Source organism: Cnephaeus nilssonii (assembly GCF_951640355.1).
Source record: "Cnephaeus nilssonii genome assembly, chromosome: 6".
Classification (NCBI taxonomy): domain Eukaryota; kingdom Metazoa; phylum Chordata; class Mammalia; order Chiroptera; family Vespertilionidae; genus Cnephaeus; species Cnephaeus nilssonii.
In genome coordinates, this window is record NC_137077.1 from 14,082,823 (window position 1) to 14,106,291 (window position 23,469).

Consider the following 23,469-nt stretch of genomic DNA (forward strand, 5'->3'; position numbering starts at 1 on the left):
TTTGTCCAATATCTTCCCACATCCCCTCAGACCCCCTTCCCCCTGAGAATTGTCAGTCCACTCCCTTTCTATGTCCCTGATTCTATTATATTCACCAGTCCATTCTGTTCATCAGATTTTTTATTCACTTGATTTTTAGATTCACTTGTTGGTAGGTATGTATTTGTTGTCATTTTGTTGTTCATAATTATTATCTTTACCTTTTTCCTCTTCTTCCTCTTCTTAAAGAATACCCTTCAGCATTTCATATAATCCTGGTTTGGAGTTGATGAGATATTTCTTTTTAAAACCTTCTGAAATAGCCTTTACCTGTTTTAGAGATGAGATTTTGAACAGACTTTTCAGTGATTTCTTTATGACATAACTATGAAAAAACCTGCTTTAGGAGAGACCCTCCCATTAGTAATGTTGTAGCAAATTTGTTCTAGAGTTTCCTCTGTGTGGGAAATAAAGAATATCTGAAACAATAATGGGACAAATTCAAAAAAGGACAATTAGGTAGATTAAGTTTTGTTTTTTAGTTTTTCTTACCTTCTATTTGTTTATATGAAATATAGCATCCATGCCAAAAAGAGATATGTGCAGGGTGGGGCAAAAGTAGGTTTATAGTTCTTTAGGTGGAAAACAATACAATAATTAATAAATAAAACTATAAGAATAAATTCTGTGTTTCTTATACTCACAACTGTAAACCTACTTTTGTTCCACCCTGCATATCTCTGAGGTCCTCTGTATGCCCCTCCCAATCACTGAGAAGCGATGGTCACAAATGTACCAACACATTAGGAGTCTTGCTTTTATTTTATTTAAGTGTTGTTGGATAAGTTTATTAGCTGAGAAAAAAATGCTTAACTTTAATGTAGTCAGAACTAAAGAAATTTAGGTCTGTTTGATACTCATTTACCTAAAACAATTAGAAATGAACTTTTTTAAAATATATAAGTATAATTTTTATTTTTCCCCTAGCCATAATCTGACATGCTGAGAATCTAATAATTTTAGGGTTAAAGGCAAACTAGTTTAAAAAATAGTTTTTGCTTAGATTTTGTTTTTTAGTGTACTGTGCATTGATGAACTACTAAAAAAAATCTTAGTGTAGTGTCAGTATAAATAATACTCCAGCTTTTATCTTCTTTCATCTGATTTAATTTATTTAGAGGACTAGAAAAAGTAAGAAGGCTTATCGATAACTGAAGAAGCCAAGGACTGATGTTTTTAATGTCTAATATTGACCTAGCTAAAATGAGGATACTTTTTAAATCACATCTTCTTATTCTCTTAAGAAAAAGTTAAAAGTTAAATTGATTTATAATAAAATTGTACCCTTTTGTTTTTGAAAAGACAAATCAAGAATATACTAAACTTGGTGTGTTTTCTTAAATGTAAGCACCTTCTGCTTTCAGTAATGGCTGTATAACATTTTTTATAACAAAGTCACAACATACCCCTTCTGCCCAAAAGAAAGCATGAAAATAGCTTTGGTAACTGGAGGGAATTTGGAAAGCACAGATGAGAACTTGCATTTACAGAGGCTAAAAGTGGGTTTGTTGGTTTTTTCTTTTGCTTCCAGATTTTGTACTTCAGCTGCTGATATGAAAATTAGAATGTTTACGTCAGATCTTCAAGATAAAAATGAATACAAGGTATGCTTGACAAGTATAATTTCTAAATGTATAGCTTATTTTAAAACATTTCTTGCTTTTTTAAATTGGATTTATCCTAATTTAAGATGACGTTTTATGGTCATCTTTAAAGTATGTGATTTAGGGTCTCGTTTACTCTATTTTAGGCTAAGTATCTAGGTTCTTAGTAAAGACTGCAGAATATTAATCTGTTATCACTTATTAAATTAAAATATTAGGTTGGCACAGCAAATGAGGGAGAATTCAAAATTCACAGTTGGTATATAGTAGGAGTATAATGGACATGAACACACATAGAGTACCCGTTAAACTTTAAAGAAACAGTCATTACAGCATAGTGCAAGGCAGGGTTACAAATTTGTTAAGAGCACAGACACAGGGCCAAACCGCCTGAGTTTGAAGCCCAACTCTACCACTTTAATAACAGTATGACTTTGGTCACCTTCCCAGTCTCTGTACTTATTTCCTTATCTGTAAAATAGGGATAATCATAGCATCTGCTTCATAGAATTATGGGCTAATTTGTATAAAACACTTAGAACACTGCTTTGTACACTGTAAGCCCTATATGTGTGTTTTCTATTGTTATAAGAAATAGTTCTCTAAAATAAGTTGTTAGACAGAGAAAGACAAATAAAGTTGACCCTTGAACCGTAGAGGTTTGAACTGCACAGATCCACTATACGTGGCTTTTTGTCAATAAATACCTGTACTATTTTCACTCCACAGTTTGGGGTGCACTGATGTGTAGGGCCAACTATTTGCACTGACCTATACCATTTTATATAGAGGACTTGAGCATTTTCAGATTTTTGTATCCACAGGGGGTCCTGGAACCAACCCCCAACAGATACTGAGGGTAGTTAAGTTTTTGGAGAGTCAAGATTTTTGGCTGCTCAGGGGGTTAGCATTCCTAACCTCCACATTGTTCAGGGGTCAACTGTACTGCATGATCTCACTTAAATGTGGAATTTTAAAAAGCTTAACTCATAGAAACAGAGGGTAGAATGGCAGTAAAATCAGGCTGGGGAGTAGGGGAAATGTGGACATGATGACAAAAAGGTGCAAACTTCAAATCGTAAGCTGAATAACTTCTGGGGACTAGAAATCATAAGATGAATAAGTTCTGGGGACTAGTTATATCATGGTGAGTACAGTTAACAATTCTGTATTATATACTTGAAAGTTGTTAAGGGTAGATCTTAAATGTTCTCGCCACGAATAAAAGTGGGCCCTGGCCGGTATGGCCCAGTTGATTGAAGCATCCTGGTTTTTGGGATAGATCCCTGTCAGGGTACATATGGGAGGCAACCAATCAATGTTTCTCTCTCACATATCTCTCTCTTTCTCTCTCTCTCTCTCTCTCTCTCTCTCTCTCTCTCTCTCTGCCTCTCTTTCTCTCTGCCTCTCTGAAAAATCAATAAAAACATACCTTCAGATGAGGTGAGGATTTAAAAAAGTTAATGTATTAAGATTAATAGACATTAAAATTTAATATTAATTTAGTTTGTCTTGTACACTGTGGCATAAGCTTTGAAGAATGTTTAGAGGATTTGAGTTTGTTAAAGTTACACAAGAATATTTAAATCAAAATTTTTTCTTCATGATATATTTCTAAATAGCAATTCAAAATAGAAGCACTCTATTAATCTTCAAACTAAGATCAAATTTGAGCTTTTGAAATGAATGGAGGAGAAAGGAAAAACAATAGTCATTAAAATATTGAAACTTACTGGCTCACATAGTCTTCCACCTTGCACCTTCCCCTTTGTTCCTTCTGTAGCCAGAAACAAATTTGTGGGTTGTTGTGATTGTGGGCTAGTAATATGGCTATCTCCAGTGCTGGCAGTCACATTGAACAAGTGAATAAAGACCTTAGAAGGTGAAGTTCATACTATGTGTTTATTAGGCAGCAGCAGGTGTGCAGAGCAGTAGGTATGAAGTAAATAGTTGAGGGGGACTCTTAACTCAGTGACTCTAGAAAGTTCCAGCTTTAATTTTTATTTAAACTTTATGTAATAAGTGAGAAAGGAGGTGATATGAGGACAGGTACAGTAAAAAAAAAAAAAGTGTTTTTGTAAGAAATGCATACTAGAAAAGAAAGATTAAGCTAATAGCAGTGTGTTGAATAATCAGCTTCTTTCCAAGAAAAACCTTCAGAAAAGTGGGTGTATAAATCATGCTTTAAAAATAGCAGATTGCTAAGAAATATTTATGGAAAAGAGAAGCATGCAGTGAAAGCTTTTAAGGCAGTGAAGTAAAAATATTAGGTAGGAATAGTGTAGATTTTTTTTCCTGTGTTCTTATTAATTTTTCCCCTTATGTCAGGTTTTAGAGGGCCATTCAGATTTCATTAATGGTTTGGTGTTTGACCCCAAAGAAGGCCACGGAATTGCAAGTGTGAGTGATGATCATACCTGCAGGTATGTTGCTTATGATACAAGCACATTTTAAAATTTTTACTTTAATAAGAATTACATTTTTAAAATTAGAGAAAATATAACTTCTATAGATACTCCAGAAACAGATACTTCATTTAAATAAATTGTAAGTATGACACAAATGTGAGTTTCAAAACTGATGAGTTAAGTTCTCATCCCAGTTTTGGAAACTTCCCTTACTGATTCATGGATGCCTCTCTCCCTCTTATTTTATATCTGACCATTTATGAAATTAAATATATAAGATCAAATTCTCCAATTATGGACAAGATCAGTAGGATAATAAAAGGCAATTGCCATATTGGGACATTATTTCACAGATCCTGTCTGGTAAGTCATTGTTTAATGCGGATTTCATTCGCTAAAGCAAGACTCATGGGAAATTAGTGTTTTGACAAATTTGAAAGTCTCTCTATAAGCTTTTCTGTATATATAGCACGTTTCAGTGTCACAGTCTTCCATCCCACCCCAGTTTGGAACAGATGAGGTAGCTATAGCATTTTAATAATGCCTAAAGCTGGAGAATACCACAAGCTAAAAAACAAGACGAAGAGCCAGAGTAGGAGGTGGAAACAGGCTGTGGAGGCAGGAGTGAAATGAGTGAATCAGTCATTACAGGAGTGCCAATTGCTTCATTCTTTCAACAGCACTGTGAGAAAAAGAAAAACACTGTGCTGCTGTTTTGCATAGTTTTAATATTTGATCAGGCTGTGACAAAATCAATAGTATTTATAAACACTTGTACACAGGCAAAACTATTAAATATGTGTCCTTTCACATTAGAAATAAAGCCACTATCTACTTTTTAAATTTTAATCTTTGTAATAGCTCATCTTTTTAAAGTTAGAGTCATAGGCCATTATTCTTTATGTTCTGCCTGTTAAAATTTTCACGTCAGAGATAATGAAAGATTTACTAGTACATGACCCCAAGTATTACACAACCAAGTTTATATATAGACCTGAAGAGTAAATAGAACTATTTTTAAGATAAAAGTTAGATCACTAGAAATAAGTAGAGACATTTTAGTTCTCTAAAACTAGACTTTCCTAATCACAAGCATTTGGGGTAATGATACCTGAGAAGGGAGAAAATGAGTGTCTTTGCAGGCCAAGGAGTAGCCTCTGAATAGTGAATAAGAGCCAGACAGACCTGGGATTACATTCAGTGGTCTGTGAATTTTTTTTTTTCTTGTAGACTTTGAGATTTTTTTGGACTATTAAAATTGTCCTAAAATTTTTGGGGACTGACACAGGGTTTCCAACTTTTTATTTTGTTAAGTGATAAGAATTTTTAAAGTTCTACTGCCTTCAATTACCATAATTTTATGAAAGAAGGAACGTTATTACTTTAAAAAGGATAAAGGGCTTAACTTCAAAGTGAAGTTAAACTTAATAAATTTAACTTTTTGAAAACTCACTATGTTGCCCCTAATTGTCTTATTTTGCTGGGCTGTGGTTTATGGTGTTATTGTTCTCCAAATACTTGCTCTCCTTTCTCCCGCCTCCATGGAAGGAGGAGATTTTTCCCATTCTATTGGGTTTACCCATGTGACTTGTTTAGGCCAATGTAATATTAGCAGGTCTGACACAAGAAGACACTTCAGATGTTTTATGTGGTTTGTCTTGACCTTCTGTCCTCTCTCTTTGCTATAAGATGAGCATGTCCTAGGTAGCTACTGGCCCTAGAAGAGAAACACATGGAGCAGATATGGACCCCTCTGGTATTATGAAATAAAGTTTCCCACAGATCCAGGAGTAAGAAATTATGCTTGTTTTTGTAAGCCACTAAGATTTGGTGGTTGATAACATCGTTTTATCAGTAGCCGGGGAGCTAAATTTAGAATTCATTAACTTAGTTTGCCAACTAGAAGTAAAGGACAGTCCTGATTGGCTATTAAAGTCAAACTTCTTGGGCCAAAAAGTAAGCAATATAGTTAAGATTTTTAAAAGAAATAGAAGATTCAAGTAAGTCAAGAAGTTTAAAGTAAGGAAGAGAAGTATCATACACTCTGACAGTAACAAAGGAAATAAAGTATTCTGATGGGACAAACTACAATAGAAAATTGTTTCAGTACAACTGTCTACACTAACTCAAAGTATGGAATTGCCAAGTTACAAATAAATAACTCCAGCCAAATGGCAACTGTGCAATTTGGGCAGAGGAAATAGCCATTTTCATCCCAGGAATCATTCCTAACACTGCACTAAAGTAATGCCTCCTGCCCTAGCTGGTTTGACTCAGTGGTTGGTGCGTCAGCCTGCACAGTGTAGGGTCCCGGATTTGGTTCCGGTCATCCCATACCTGGGTTACAGGCTTGATCCCTGGCCCCAGTCAGGCACATGTAGAAGGCAACCAATCAATGTGTCTCTCTCACATTGATGTTTCTCTGTCTCTCCCCCTAAAAATCAATGGAAAAAATATCCTCTGGTGAGGATTAACAAAAACGACAACAAAATAATGTCTCCTACAGTCTCAGTCTGCATGTTAGTGGAGAAATCCTTACCCAATCATAGTCAGAGCCTGTGTCTTCTTGGGAGTAGTTTTATATGCAGGTGATACAATGCTTAAAAAAGACATGCTAAATAGAATAACTAGACTGAAGGTCAGGAAGTAGCCACTGTGGTAAACAGTTTGGCAGTTCCTCAAAAACCTAAGCATGTGGCCCACCAATTCCACTCCTAGGAAAAGGTACATACCCAAAAGAATTAAAAACATGTTCAAACAAAAACTTATAAAGGAATGTTTTTAGCAGTACTATTCACAATAGCCAAAAGGTAGAAACACCCAAATGTCCATCAGTGAATAACTGGATAAACAAAATGTGGTATGTCATTGAAATATTATTCAGCTATAAAAATGATTGAAGAGTCCATATATATATATTTATATATATAAACATACATATATGTGTATACATATATATATATGTATATATATATATATATATATATATATGTATACACATACCTATTACAACATGGGTAAAACTTAAAAACATTAAAGAAGCTAGACATAAAATATTCTATGATTCCATTTATATAAAATTTGCAGAATAAGCAAATCCATAGCAACAAAACAGATAATGGTGCCAGGGAAGTGGGGAGGAGAGAATAGGCGTGACTGCCAAGTGGGTACGGTGTTTTCTTTTGGAATAATAAAGATGTTCTCGAACTAAGTTAAGAGCCCCTAAATTATATATTTTAAAATGGCTTAAATGGTAAGATAAATGAGTAAAATAAATGAAGAAAATTTCTTAAATACTAAGCTATATTATACATTGAGTGGCCAGATTATTATGATCTCTGAACGCATAATAATCTGGCCACTCAGTGTAGACTGACCACAGAGTTGGGATTTTAAAATAAGGTTTTTCCATGTATAAGAACTGCATTGTGGGTAGTTAGAAAGAAGCAGAGGACTTACTAGCCAGAGGCTGGGGGCCACTATCTCCTGGTCCCTTGACATATCACGATTTGCAAGCTTCCCCTTATACATAAGTACACTGAGTGGCCAGATTATTATGCGTTCAGAGATCATAATAATCTGGCCACTCAATGTATATACACTCAAATATCTAAGAAGACATAAGGCATAGTGAGACAGTCTTTGTCCTGTTTTACAATGAATAAATTAGAATATCCTAAAAATAAGATAACAGAAAAATGTAAGGCAGAAGCAAGGCTGCCAAGTCGCATAATTCCAGGGTTATGGTTTGCACAGAACACAATGTAAATAGTGCCATCTGGAGTTCTGCAATGTCATAGCCCTGAGTAGAACTTGTTATTAGGATAAAAAATCATGTCCATAATAACAAAAAATAAATAAATTTGGTGCCCAGCCAGTGTGGCTCAGCAGTTGAGCGTGGACCCAGAAACCAGTAGGTCACTGGTTCAATTTCCGGTCGGGGCACATGCCCAGGTTGCAGGCTCGATCCCCAGTGAGGGGCGTGCAAGAGGCAGCCAATCAATGATGTTCCTCTCATCAATTTTTCTGTCTCCCCTTCTCCCTTCCTCTCTCTAAAAATAAATAAAAACATTAAAAAAGCCTAAATGTGGTAAGTGAAAAAGGGAAATAATGTTAATCAAAATAGAGATAACATGACAAATTATAGGAAGGATAGTACTCTACAAATCAGCCAGTGTCCATATACTAGTAGATATTATCAAAATTCACCATTATGCCATAGGATGGAGTACTAACAAAGATTGCAAAAAACATAACTCCTATCTTGAAATGTGCCCACCTTTTGAGCTATTTCTAAATTTCACTGGGACATTCACAAGTCATGTAGCATGTCTAGCATCCCTGTTTCTCCACTAAATAGCATCCCAATTATTAGAACAATAAAAAATGCCCTGTACATGATGGAACCACCATCTGTTGAGAATCATTGATTTAGATAGTAGTATGTGACCAAGCGCTAATCTAAGTGTTTTATATGAATTAAATTAATCCTCAAAAACCTTATATGGTGGGTTCTCATTATTTTTACAGATGAGGATCCCAGGCAGTCTGGTTCTGAAATATCATACTATACTGTTTATCCTTGAAGGTTCTTTAAGAAGCTTTAGTCTTTTTCTTTTACTGAAAAAGCAGGTGTTCATATTACCTGTGTGTTCTAATCAAAATCAAACATCATGTAGGGCTTAATAAGATTGATAGAATTGTCCTTAGAGTCATGTCTACAAAGTATTACCTTGTACTTGTGAAGAACTTATAATTTTTGAAACACTCTAGTACCAATTCTTGAAATGAAGGCATCATGTTCCTTCTTCATACTTCATTAATTCAGTTCTCAGGTGAAGAAGAAGAATAAAGAGAAACAAACTTTTCTCAAGGATGAGGAAAGTTATTCTAGAGTAGACTGCTCTAGTCTTTTCACTAACAAGGTGGTTGGCATGCTTTACTACGTTAGGGTCATCACAGCACCTAGAAGAGTGCTCTTGTAGGTACCAGTGAGTGGGTGAAGGAATGAATACAGCTCTGTCTGTTAGCAGGTCTTTAGGAAAAGGATGCTGTTACCAAACAAAGCACCTGACAGGAGGTGTGTTTGGGGAAAAAATTCCAAGTCACAGGTTGGAGTTACTAGTGATTCAACCACAGATTCTACACCATTTCTTTTATGGTTCCTTATCATGTCCACCATATGCAAATACGAACATATGCATTCATACGTGTACAGATATCTACATAAATATTTGTTTATGTGTATGCATATGCACAGGAAAATGTAACTACTAGTGTTTATAATTAAGACCTAGCATCATAAAAAAGAAAGTTAAAGTTGTTATGATATTTGAAAAGCAAATATATGTATATTCATGTAGAAAAATTTATTATCCCCTACCTACAAAGAAGGTAAAAATGGTGCTTTAAGTACTTATTGGGTTAAACTTATTATTTTAAAAACTCACTAATACAGAACATCTCATTCCCAGTCAGTGCCAAATAGCAGATGTTCTTGTATATTAAAAACAGTACCGTTCTGTAAGAGCAATTCAGATCAACAAGTAATTATTAAACATGTTTAGTATAGCCAAAATTTAGTACTCTGGGGATACAAAAGAAATAGAAGACCCAGTACTCACTGTAACTACAAAGAATGTCAGAAGTAAATCCTTTCCTACTCCTCCCCACCAATAATCTTTTAAAATATTACATAAAATTTATGGTGAAAGAAAATTGGCTTCTAGAAACTAAGGAATTCTTAGTTTAAGATGAAAATAATAGAGGCAAGTAATGTGCCATTCACTTTGACTATGAAACATGGGATATTAGTAGTTGTCATGTTCTAGCTGTCATCATTTTAAAAAGAATGGGAGGAGTGGGATATAAAAATTAAAGAGTAAGATTATTTTTTAGGAATATAACCAAGACACTAGATAAGGGAATGCTTAGTTACCTAAGATATTTGCTAAGCCAATAGTAATGGGTTTTGAAAATTTTGTAAGAGGAAAAAATGTTTATCAACTATCTCTGTGCACCTAATGCTTTCCACATTACCTCTGTTCATGTATATTTGAAGAGTCTTCAAGATCCATAATTAAGATGGAATGTTCTTTCCCCACCCTCACCCCAGTTGGGATCACAAAATATGTGATTTATTTAAAAATAGTACTTGTGGGGAACAGAAAGAGGGAGATTGAAAGCCTTCTAAATATACGCCAATGAAGCATACCTTTGGAGGTTAATCCCCATTTAGAAGCAAATGAACCGTGCCTAAATAATTCTAGGTACAAAGTGAAATCAGGAGAATTTATATTATTCATTAAATGTTACAGTTAAATAATTCCAGAAATAAAGTTCTCTGCCTGTCTTCTAAAATTCCCTCTAATTTTTGTAACATTTTAAAAATCATTGCATAGTTCTAAGAACTTTAAGAATGAGATAAAATAGTTTGTGTTGAGTTTGGTAATTATTTACCTCCAGTGAATGGAACATAAGGATTCCATGTCTTTATAAGAGCTATCCAAAATTTATACTAAAACCTGTTGATCACATTTGCAGACATTTTAATTCTATGAAGTGAAATCATATGTTAGTGAAAGATTATACTACAGTATAAGTAATAAAGTGATGAAAGAATTTTCTGAAATGTTATCTAATGGTGTACTTGGAACACCATTCTCTTATATTCAACTCTTTGTTCTCCCTCATGTGCCTGTGTAGATGAAATACAAAACCAGTACTTCTTATAGTATTACCATATCAGTGATTGCAGTGATTTAAGCCTGCTTTATGGGGCCCTCATGTGGTTGCAGTAAGTGAATTATATACATGAGAATAATATCCATAAACATTTTTAGGGTTATTTTGAAAATCCATTTATGTGACTGGTAAGAGTCACATTTGAAGTTGTGAAATATATCAAAATTTTTCTTAGAAATAATGAAATGCTAATTTTCCTGGGTAGTATTACTGGTATTTGTATTAAAGTTTATGTTAGTTAAAAGTCCTTTTACTCTGAATTTCTTAAAGATGAAATCATTACATAATATCTGTTTGAAAACTACCATATGGTATTTTTTGCAGTTGAGAGTATAATGTTGAGGTTTATTTTTAAATGTGACAGAATTTTCCACAATTCCTATCCTTCAAAAATCTTTCGACTCATAGATACAGAGGCCTAATGGTTGCCAGAGGGGAGGGGATTTGGGAGACCAGGTGAAAAAAGTGAGGGCAAGGCTTTCTCTTTCCTTAAGTTATGAGACCATTGACTAGTGTTAGGGACCTCTTTTTACATGATCCACACCCATGATACAGTGCCTACAATGAAAACACTTGCTAAGCAGTCTTAATTCAAATATATCTAGATTTTTATAATATTTATTGCTTAATCTTCTGTGGCTGTCATACATGCCTAATTTATGAATGCTTTTTAAATTTAGATACCATTAGTTGTCATCAACTTAGTTTCATTGAAATAGCTCTTTCACATTCATATTCTGTCAGCTTATATAATATTACTTAATCACATTAATAAACATGGGTTCACATCACTTACAAACTGGTTTGCTAGCAATGAACCCATAGTCCCTCTTGGTCAGCCTACAAAATGCATGTGCAAGAATATTAGAAGAAAATTGCCTCTTTTCCTCTTCAGTTCTACAGAGGGACAAAGGAAGAATGTCAGAAGGAGCTCAATTAAGAGAGCTCCTACTGTATAAATTGTGTTCACTATGTTTTTAAGTGGATGCAAATCTATCCATACATAGATACATGAAAATAACATAAAATGCAAGAAAAAAGAGGTGTTTTTTGAAATCTACTTTACAAATAAGACCAACTAGAAAGGTGTGCCTTTTGTCATTCAACAAATGGTTGTTTTCAGGTTATTTTTGTCAGAAAATGTGTTAGAGAAAATGTAGGCCTTTTCATTTGGTCATTAATAAAGAAATGTGAAAGGAAAAAAAGTGAGGTAAGACAGTTTGGAAACCTATTTTACAATACCTGCTAAAGTTGAACATATTTGTAAGCTATTACCCAGCAATTCCATGCCTGAGCATGTACCCAGAAAGTGGGTTGGTGTGTGTGTTTTGTGTGTAAAGGGGGAGAGGGGTGTCTGTCTTCACTAAAAGATGTACAAGAAGGTTTATAGCAGCATCCTCTCTAATAAAGGAGTAATATGCAAATTAACCATCACTCCGCTACATAAGCCATGCCCACCAGCCAATCAGGGCGACTATGCAAATTAACCTCAACCAAGATGCCTACCAGAAGGGAGGCTTGGGTTTCCCCGGTAATAGAGGAAGCCAAGCTTTCCACACACTCTGGCGGGCCCAGGCCTCCACTCAAGGATACAAAGATTCAATTATAGAAGATACATCAATCCCAAGAGAAATGGCTGCCGGCCATGGGAGCGAGCAGGAGGCTTGGCTCCGCTCCAGGCTACAAAGTTTCAATTGTAGAAGATAAATAAATTCCAGATACCAAGGCCTCTGCTTGGGTTGTCAGGGGCGTGGCTGGCCTGCAAACCACCACAGGCCCCTCGCCCAGGCCTCTCCACACCCAAGGGAACCCCACCCTGATCCAGGACACCCTTCAGGGCAAACCAGCTGGTCCCCACCTGTGCACCAGGCCTCTATCCTATGTAATAAAAGAGTAATATGCAGACTGACCATCACTCCAACACACAAGATCAAGATAGCTGCCCCTATGTGGTCAAAGATCCTGCCCCCATGTGGACACAAGATGGCCACCACAAGATGGCCAGCAGGGGAGGGCAGTTGGAAGGGATGAGGCCTGCAAGGGAAGGCAGTTGAGAGGGACCAGGCCTGCAAGGGAGGGCAGTTGGAGGCGATCAACCCTGCAGAGGAGGGCAGTTAGGGGTGACCAGGCCGGCAGAGGAGGGATGTTGGGGGCAAACAGGCTGGCAGGGGAGCAGTTAGACATCAATCAGGCTGGCATGGGAGTGGTTAGGGGGTGATCAGGCTGGCAGGCAGAAGCGGTTAGGGGAAATCAGGAAGGCAGGCAGGTGAGCAGTTGGGAGCCAGCAGTCCTGGATTGTGAGAGGGATGTCCGACTGCCAGTGGGATCGGGCCTAAACGGGCAGTCGGACATCCCTTGAGGGGTCCCAGATTGGAGAAGGTGCAAGCTGGGCTGAGGGACACACACACACACACACACACACACCCGCCCCATGCACGAATTTCGTGCACCGGGCCTCTAGTTATTGATAATGACCCAAATTTGGAAACAAATGTTTATCAATAGTAGTATGAATAAGTACATTGCAGTTTATTTAGTTAATGGAGTAGTGCATACAGCACTGAGAATGAACAAAGTACAACCTGAAGCACTGTGGGTAAATATCACAAAATCTAATGTTGAAAGAAAGATACCAGACCAAGAAAATCCATACCATAGGATTCCATTTTTATGATTTTCAAAAGAGGCAAAAGTAAGCTATAGTGTTAACAGTCGGGATAGTGATACCTTGGTGAGGGCAAGAAAATATGACTGGAAGGAAGTGCAAGATGACTTTTGGAGTTCTGAAAATACTCAGTTTCTTAAGTTGGGTACTGTTTTCTTTGTGTTCTTTGAATTTTATGCTTAACATTTGTGTATTTTTATTATGTATGCTGTACTGTAAAAATATTTTAAACAAGAGAAATTGACTTTATATGATGGAACTGTTATTAACTAGATGAGCCATGTACTAAAGACACTGAAAAATGTATTGAGTTCCACAAAAGGATTTGAGAAGAGCTTAATTATGGAATCTATCAAAAAGGGAAACAAGACTTAACAACCTAAAGTGTACCATCTGCAGCTAATTTGGTTATGATAACTCATTTCATCCCAATTCATTGTATTGTGCATATTTGGTACTTGGAGTATGCAACCACTGAGAATTATTTAATAGGCGTATAATTATAAACCATAAATCATTTTATCCTAGTCCTATAAAGTAATCTGGATCATCCTCCTCATTTTTAAGTCAGTTTTTATTTAAAAGTGTCAGGTTCTGTTCAGGACAAAATACTGTGAAAATATTTGATTTCTAGTACAGGAATACACTTCATTAATTGACCTGTTTTTATCAAATATCTTTATCCATATTTTCTGTCTCTTTGGTTTCCTTCATTTGAAAGGGAAAAAATCATGAAAATATTCTGGTATGTATTCAATTTATATAATTGCAAACAAGAATCAAATACATATTAGAATAAGATCAAAGGAATTGAGCCTTTAAATCATTTTCTCATGGGACTCGCTGAATTTGCAAGACAGACTCCTACTATTTCAATCATGATAAAAATACATGCCAGCCCAGTATTTATTATACAAAAGGCAATGGAGGAGAAAAAATATTTAGTTGCCATATTAATTATCTTCTTCATTGAGAGGAGTGAAACACAATTGCAGAAACCCGTGGTAAATGTGATTCACCTCTTTAATTGTAATTCTCTCGCTTATATAGTACACACAGATATAAAGTGTTGATTTGGCAAGAGAAGAGAGTATGCTTCTAAATTACCTAATCAAGTAAATAATCACTTTGAAAAATATTTATATTAGTTTATACGTTACTATAATATTTCAAGATTGGAGACCCTATAATTTCTCCGAGGAAGAAAAGTGGTTTGGTACAGAATAGTTACATTGTTTAATGAATATGTCTTCTTTCACTGAAATACACTTTTGCCTAGACTTTAAAGATATATTCTTTAAGTTTGTTGAAATTATTTATGATTCCTAATGAAGTGTGAACTCTAAAACCTAGAAGGAAAAGTCCAAGGCATTCTAATGAGTGAGTTCAATTCTTAAGGACCAGAATTCTGTGGGCCCTTTGCCCACCACCCACCAATTTCTGTCTCCTGCCATGCTAACTCTATGCCACGCTCTGTACCAGGGAGACATAGTGGCTGTGTGTGAAGAATGAGCTGGAAAACTATCAGTCTGGGTTGGGGATAGCACTTCTCACAACAAAGTGAGATTTCTGAGTTTTGATCTCTACTCAGGATAGGAAAGAAATTGAAATAGAAAGCCATGTCAGTGATTAGCTTGGTTCTTGTTACTATGGATTTGGAAAAATTAGAGAGTGGGAGGAACCAAGTTTTTTTTTTCCCTCAACTCACCTTTAATGTAGCTATCAATCAAGGCCACCTTTGAGAAATGCCTACTGATGCAGGAATGCAACCTGATTAGTTTAAGATTTGGTCCACAAAATAAGGAGTATACGAATAATTTGGTTACAGGTGTTACGGTGTTAAACTAATTAATGAGAAAATGTATGTGACTGTTTTTCTGTGATTCAGTATGGTAAAGGTTAAATTCTTCATACTGCTTTCACAAATTTCTAAAATAACTATCATTTTCCTTGAAAGATATACTTTTAAGTACAAATGTCTATCTTGTAATCTTTAGTTAATGGCTTTGAATAAATTCATGGAAATTGTATTTTTTTAGTAGTGATATATCAAAAATATTTAAAGTTATACTCCTTTTCTTTTCTTAGGATTTGGAACTTGGAGGGAGTACAGACATCTCATTTTGCTCTTAATTCCCCTGGAATGAGTGTGTGCTGGCATCCTGAGGAATCTTTTAAGGTTGTTATTTATAACTTAGTTTTCTTTTATCAAGGTGAAAAGACATATACCTGTGTAATACTTGCACACATAGAGGAGAAAAATCAATGACTTTTTTCCACCTCAGAGACAAATGTGTTTGTCACAAATACATTTACTCTACAAAGCTATACCTTAAAAGTTCTGTATAATTAAGTTTTTATTTGACAGCCATCATCTCTAAATGGCATTCATTCAGAAGACACTTTTCCTACTCTTTGGCAAATTACATTCTAAAAACTGATGCCCAGATTGCCTAGTAGCAATATTTGTTTAAAAACAAAAGGTAAATCCATGCTTGTGAGCCATAGTGTATAAACAGAAAGTATCTGATCTAACTGCAGTGATAATCAATACCTATTCAAAATCGAGCTTTCTAAAATCCTAAAAGTATCATTTGGCCTTAACTCTTACTTCATTGAGAAAATGGGAGCCATTCAACAAGAGTTCTCTCATTTGCCAGTATCTTCTCTTGGGCATTACTCTGTTTTATTGTTCCCTAGAATCTAAGAAGCTACCACATTCATCTTCTTAAAATTAATCCTATAGTTGTTTAGAGCCAATGCCAGTTCCTTAAGCATCCTTTGCATTTGATCTTCCATTTATAATATGTATATGCAGATGTTTAAATTTCACTATATGAATTGAATCTCTGCCTACTTCTCAAATTTGGTGAATGAAGTTGTTGAATTTTCTTTATTTTTCTGTCTTACAGCTGATGGTTGCAGAGAAGAATGGAACAATCCGATTTTATGATCTTATGTCCCAACAGGCTATTTTATCTCTTGAATCAGAACAGATACCATTAATGTCAGCACACTGGTGTTTTAAAAACACCTTCAAAGTTGGAGCTGTTGCAGGGAATGATTGGTTAATTTGGGATATTACTCGATCCAGGTACTTTCTCAGTACATATATTACTTACTAAAAAATCAGTCATTGTTGTTAATGATCCACTGAGCCATTTTTATATCGCTGGCCCTCACTGTTGAGCTAAGGCAAGTCTATTTTGAAAGGGCCAGAGGTATGGGTTTAGATAAACAAAGATGGGCATCGGTGCTTTGCAGATTCACTTTGAGCACAACCCAGAAAGATCAATGTGAAGGAGGAAATCTTAGAGCATTGTTTACTTAGGTTGAAAAAAACAAACATTGACCCTGTTGAATGATCATGTTTTATAATGGTTCTGCATCATGCTTATATCTTTATCATATTTCATCTATTTCAATCCGATGCTTATTTGGAATTTTGTCACAGTTTAAGTATATTGGGCCATTGTGGTATTTTGTTTTGTTTTTAAACAAGTTACCTTTTATTATTATTATTTTTGTTGTTGTTAATCCTCAACCAAGGATATTTTTCCATTGATTTTTAGGGAGAGTGGAAGAGAGACAGAAAGACAGAGAGAAACATCGATGTGAGAGAAACACATCGATTGGTTGCCTCCTGCACAAGTCCTGACCAAGGCCTGGCCAGGGAGGAGCTTGCAACCAAGGTATGTGCCCTTGACCAGAATCAAACCCGGGACCCTTCGGTCCGCAGACCTATGCTCTAACCACTTAGCCAAACCAGCTAGGGCTTGGCCATTGTGTTTTTTAAAAAGAAAATACCTCCTGGCCAGTGTGGCTCAGTGGTTGAGAATTGACCTATGAACCAGGAAGTCATGGTATGATTCTGGATCAGCACACCTGCCTGTGTTGTGAGCTGGAACCTCAATGCGGGGTCTGCAGGAGGCAACCGATCTATGATTCTCTCTCATCATTGATGTTTCTATTTCTTCCTCTCCCTATCTCTCTGAAATCAATAGAAATATATTTTTTAATTTAAAGAAAACACCCTTTAAACTGTAATTTATGTTCTACTTAAGACCAGTACATAATTCATAAAATCCAAAATACTGTCTTTTAGTTACCCTCAAGTGAAGAGACCTGTCCACATGGATCGAGCCTGCATATTTAGGTAGTGTACCACTTTTGTTGGAGTTACAATTTTATTTTTTGAGTCTGGTTACTTTTGTTCATGCAGTGTCACCATCTGGAATACTTTCCCAATCCTCTTCTTTGCTCTGGGTTTATGTTTGCTTGTTTGGGAGTTGTCTTTTTTTCTCTGATAATTTTATAAATGGCTATTTTGCTTTCTTAACTAAATTTTTGCTCTTGTCTTTTGGGTTAGGCGAGGGAGTGATTTGTCAATGTTGTTTTTTAATTTTATAAGACACATTGCCACTGTACGAATACCACCCCCACAATCTGGAGCATATGTTTCCTTATTGTTTGTACTGATCAAGCTATAAAATGTAGGTGGAACCATATTTTTGCATATAAACTTCATTTTTGTGCTAAATGAGAAAATGCTAGACACTGTCTGCAACTTGCTCTCTATCTCTTTTTTTGTTGTTGTTGCTTAAATTAACATTCACGTCTACTTTGTTTTTCATTCCTTTTTGCGTAATATTCCATTGTATAGTACAGTCTTTATGGCTCTTTCATTTTCAAATAATAGGAAAATTTACTGAGACTAAAACCAATAGAACATGTATTATATGTATATGACATCAAATCTAAGATTATAGTCAGCTAAATGTAAGAATGTCATAGATTGTGAGATGCATCCTGAGTTCAGAGATGTAAGCAAATAGTATATAGTACTTAACAAGAAGTCTGGAGAAGGCAGTGTCAGGATTGGTTTAGTAGCTCAGCAATGTCATCAAGAGTTCAGACCTTTCCCTCTGCCACCCTCCATGGAAAGGCTTTGGACTTGTTGCTTCACAATCACAAGATGACCTCCATTGCTCCAGGCATCATAGCCTCATCGTTGGCCAAAGTAAGGGGAGAGGAAGAGCACTCCCTTTTCATTGGGAATAGCTATCTTTGCCTGAAACCAGTTGTGTCTCATCCCTTGGGGTTGGACACACTGCCAGAAGATACTTGGAATTCAGTTAGCATGGAAAAAGGTCAGAAGGGCTGTTGGACAAGCAGCCAGTGTCTGCCACAAATTTCTGTTTGCTTTTTGGTCAGAGAATCTTTTCTTTTTTTCTCATATCTTCTTTACTTATTAAAGTGTTGGGCATGTTGCTGGAGCTCCATTAACATTTTTTGATTCATTGATTCATTATATTACAATGTGTAGGATGTCTTAAATCTTAAATATTTAAATATCTAAATATTCTAGGTGTTTGTATCAGCCCCAGGAATTTAAACTTGTGAGTTTATCACTATTTCATAACAATTATCAATAAGAACATTAAATGTGTTTCTGTGAAATATTTTATATTTTATGTTTGTCTGATACCTTGTTGATATCCCCTATCACACTGTTAGCCCTTTGGTTATAAAAAAGGAACTGCTAACCTTGTGTAACTTTGGAATGTAACAAAGTGGCACACAATAAGCACTTAATAAATATTTACAGAATGAGAACATATAGTTAACTTCCTTGGAATTTCTAGTCTAATTTTAAAGCCCCACTAGCAAATTCAGGGATATAAAATTATTGTTTTGTACAACAACAACAAAAATAACCTGTTTTAGAAAAGTTTATGGTTATCTGAAAAATGCTGAAATTATTTGTACCCTTTCTTTCCTTAGGTGGTCCACAATTAATGAAAATTTGTTTGCAACCACTGGTTATCCTGGCAAAATGGCAAGCCAGTTTCAAATTCATCATTTAGGACACCCTCAGGTAATGTGTAGATGTTTTGTGCATATGGGTTTTTAATTTGCTTTTTACTTTTCCATTTATAGCCCCTAAAATTGTAATGTGTATCTAAAGATATTTATGAATGTCATCTGCTTAAATTGGAAAGAAAAGGCATTTTTTGATGTTTAAATCACTAGTGGTAATAGATGTTTTGTCTATATACTTATAAGAAGCATTTTATTTCTTCTGTTATATTTTATCCTTGATTTATTTTTTTAATCCTCACCTGAGGATACTTTTTTCATTGATTTTTAGAGAGACTGGAAGGGAGAGAAGGTGATTGCGGGGGGAGAGAGAGATAAAAATCAATCTATCGATGTGAGAGAGACATATTGATCCGTTGCTTCCTGCACGCGCCCCAAATGGGGCTGAGGATCGAACCTGCAACCCAGGTGTGTACCCTTGACTGTGTATCAAACTTGACACTCTAAGCACTGAGTCACACTGGCCATGGCTGTCCTTCATTTAAATATAATAATTTTGCTTGCTTGGTTTGTTTAGGCTGCAAAAATATTTGACTCTGGGTTGCACCAGTAATTCATAGTTATTTGTATCCTTCCTTCCTGCCAGCTGCAAGCAAATAATTCATATTTCACCTGTGAGGAAGCATATTTTTTAATCCTGCTATAAATAAAGGCAATATATTAATGTATTTTTTATTTCTGAAGGATAGTTTTTACTTACTTTGATGATTTAGTAAGCTTCTTTAATTCTTCACTTATTTTATAGCCCATCATCCTTGGTTCAGTAGTCGTTGGATCTGGCCTTTCCTGGCATAGAACTCTCCCACTATGTGCAGTTGGAGGTGACCACAAGCTGTTGTTTTGGGTAACTGAAATGTGAAATAAATTTTTGTCTAGCTTGGATCCATACGTTTTGCATTTTTGGAGAATTCCTTATTTTTATATTAAATATACTGTAAGCTCTAGAAATATCCCAGTTGTTTTGTTAAATAAAATGTTAATGGTTTAAAAATATTTTTTTCTACTCCGTTCTGTGTGTGTGTGTGTGTGTGTGTGTGTGTATGTGTATGTGTTTTAATCAACTCTTAAGAATATAATTGACTCAGAAGTTCCAGAAAAGAAATGACTAGGGAAACATAATGCTTTTTATTTTATCACAGGATTATCCAAAGTATATCCTATCCTCTATACTTTAAATATATGCTACTTTTCTAATTCTCAGGGACAAATATTTACAAAAGGAGAAAAGGATCTCCTTTCAGTGTTACTCTAGAAGCTGTTGAAAGAGAGTGTGTTTGTGTGTGCGCACTCGCTTATTTGCTTAGCAATCTGTTATATTGTAGGGATCTTAGGACTTTTTCAGGAATTATTAAAGATTATTATTTAATTTAATATTAAAAAGATGATTAATTTCTTAAAAATGTGACCAATTATGTTACTCAACCATTTAGTATATGCAAATTGCTTTTGACTATACATCTCCACATTCTTAGAACATCTGGTATATAGGATAAAGCTTACATTGAAAAATAACATCATTTTTAACAGCTTTTGCCTTTTATGAATTTTCACCATTCTTATAGTAATTTAAATGTTTTTGAGATGACATCTAGTGGCAAAAGAACTATATTCACCATCTCAAAATTCATTGAAGTCAGTATTATGTAAGGCAGTCACCATGTTTTTGTGACACACTATGATGTAATCAGAAGAGTGCAAGCTTGGGGTTTGGCATTCAGTCATTATGGAATTAAATAAATTCCTACAAACTCTGCATACCTGTGAGTTGAAGCCACATTTCATCCTATAAAATAGAGACAGGAATCATTATCTCATGAAGTTACTGTGAGGATTGAGTAAAGGTGAATAAAAATACTTAAAAGGTAATAATTAATTTCAGAGATATATAGTTCTCATTTTTGAGGAATTAAGTTTATTTTAATTAATAATGCTAATAAATATTTTACTCAAGTTCTCTATATGATTTCTTATAGTAAGTATCTTATGGAATCAAGATAATTATCTTTTGATAGGGAAATGTTACAGGTATTTTAAAAATTTCAATACAGTTTTGTAATCATGTAGATGTTTGGTATGAACTGTTACATGCTTTAAATTATAGATGAAAAATTACATAGCATATCAATTTGCATGTCAGTTATTTAATACAGTAAAATATTACTACCAAATAATAGAAATAGTTTTCTTTATCCCTTATAAGCAACTTTTGAACTTACAGAGGAAAATGGCAGTGAATTTTAACATGATTCCCATTAACAGTCTCTGTGATGGGACAGAGAGCCTTAAAAGCTTCAGGATAGGCCAAAAATTTTGTAAGAATTTGTCATTTCAGAATATTTAACAAAAATAAGGAATACATCCTGAAATAATAAATGGGGCCAGTGTAGTTGAAAATTGTCTTATACTTAGAAAAGGTGACTTAGAAATTGAGTGGGTTATGTTTAGGGATGGAGATTAGAGAGGTGAGTATGTTGGGCCTGGTATCTGGGATATGGATTCTTCAGAATAAGGGCTTACCCAAATATAAACGTTGTCTGATGAAATTTCCAGTAGGACTACTCATTGCTAGGGGAAAGATAAGTCATAGTGATCGTGTAAATACAGTTATGTCCAAGAGAGGCAGGCAGTGTTCCATTTGTAAATTATATGGTGCTGTGAGAAATGAGAGGAATGCCTTTACCGCCAGGTTCCAGAAGTGGTATACATTTTACCTACTAAGGACAGAACTGGAACCTTTTTTAAAAAGAAAACATCTTACATATAGGATATTGCAACCATTTTCCAGTTTCGAATTTGTTGTTAAACACTAGTATGTACAATTTTTTAAATGGTATAATGATATTCTTTTTCCTTGGTAAACTTTGTTCTTAGTAAAGTGTATTTAAATTAGACTAAGGAAGAAATGTATGATTTGGAATTAGCTATTGGTCATAATGTCTAATTCCTGATAAATAACATAAGAGCTGATTGTGTGTGTGTGTGTGTGTGTGTGTGTGTCCCACTTAATTTTAGTTTTTCCATGTTTATAAATACGTCTTAAGATGGTTTTTCTCTTGTTGAAACTAAGTTTTCCTCAGGATTGCTTCACTTACAAACATTGTGAAAAGAAAAAAAAAGTTGTACTTGTGTCCTAAAGTTTGTATTATTTAAGGACTGTTGAAGCAAAAGTCAGGATATCACAAATGTCCAAGATGTCAGAACTAAATCCTACACTTTCAGAATGATGGAATCATAGCCCCTTTTTATTTTTATGATTTGGCTTGTGCATTGTGGATATTTCAGTGTCTCTCCTGTGCCAAAACACAAAATTGCACACCCATGCACTCCAATTTGTTCCTTACTTTGGTAATTTGCGACTACATAATGACACTGACTTAGAAATGTTCCTGTTACTGTTTTAAATCTCACGTCAGTGGAGAAGAAATCGAAATCTGGTTTGCACATTTGTGTCTGGTTTTTTGTAATTGTCCAAAATCTGACATTATCCCAGAAATGCTGATTGGGAAGTTATGAGACAGTACTGTGCCCAAAACTAATTTCTGAGGAGAGAAAAAGTATTTGGTCCAGATTATTCCCCATGTTTTTCTGTAGCTCAAAAAGTTAAACTCAGTTTAACCCAACTTTATGCCATACCAGTAAATAACCTTAGTTCTGAACCCAAGTAAAATTTACAAAGTAAAAATGACCATTCTGATGGTCCATTTCCACATATTCCTCTTAGGTGGCTGGTCAAGTCCTCAGCAGCAGCATTCCGTTCCAGCATATCGTTATCAAGCTGTCAGTGTGCTCAGCAACAGGGACAGAGAGAACACTGTTTCTTTAATCTAACACCTTGCTCATTCAAAAACATTTCTTTTAACAGGCATTGGAAAAGGTTTTCAAAACGGCTAACATGCATTTATAATTATACATTTAAAGAAATATGACCTTTAAAACATAGGTCCTTTTCTTTTGTTGTTATTATTAACATAACTTGAAATGTGTGGCAACCATTTGTTAACTAATCGCAGTAGCACAACAAAAAAATTAGGATATCAGCTTTGAGGATCTCATTTCACAGAAGAGAAAAGGAATACACATTGGATGACATATCCATTACTCAGTCTTAACATAACCAACTTCTTTTGCA

The 23,469-nt window shown here is 35.1% G+C and overlaps 1 protein-coding gene across 1 annotated transcript in view; it reads left to right on the top strand.

The window, feature by feature from the left end:
- NUP37 (nucleoporin 37) overlaps nt 1-20,558 on the top strand; it is a 30,391-nt gene extending 9,833 nt beyond the window's left edge. The window contains exons 4-10 of the mRNA XM_079773885.1: nt 1,571-1,643; nt 3,972-4,066; nt 15,549-15,639; nt 16,373-16,554; nt 17,566-17,616; nt 19,245-19,338; nt 20,086-20,558. Of these exons, the coding sequence (XP_079630011.1) occupies nt 1,571-1,643; nt 3,972-4,066; nt 15,549-15,639; nt 16,373-16,554; nt 17,566-17,616; nt 19,245-19,338; nt 20,086-20,199 (700 nt within the window). The 3' untranslated portion in view covers nt 20,200-20,558. The remainder of the gene's footprint in view (nt 1-1,570; nt 1,644-3,971; nt 4,067-15,548; nt 15,640-16,372; nt 16,555-17,565; nt 17,617-19,244; nt 19,339-20,085) is intronic.
- The last annotated feature ends 2,911 nt before the right edge of the window (nt 20,559-23,469 follow it).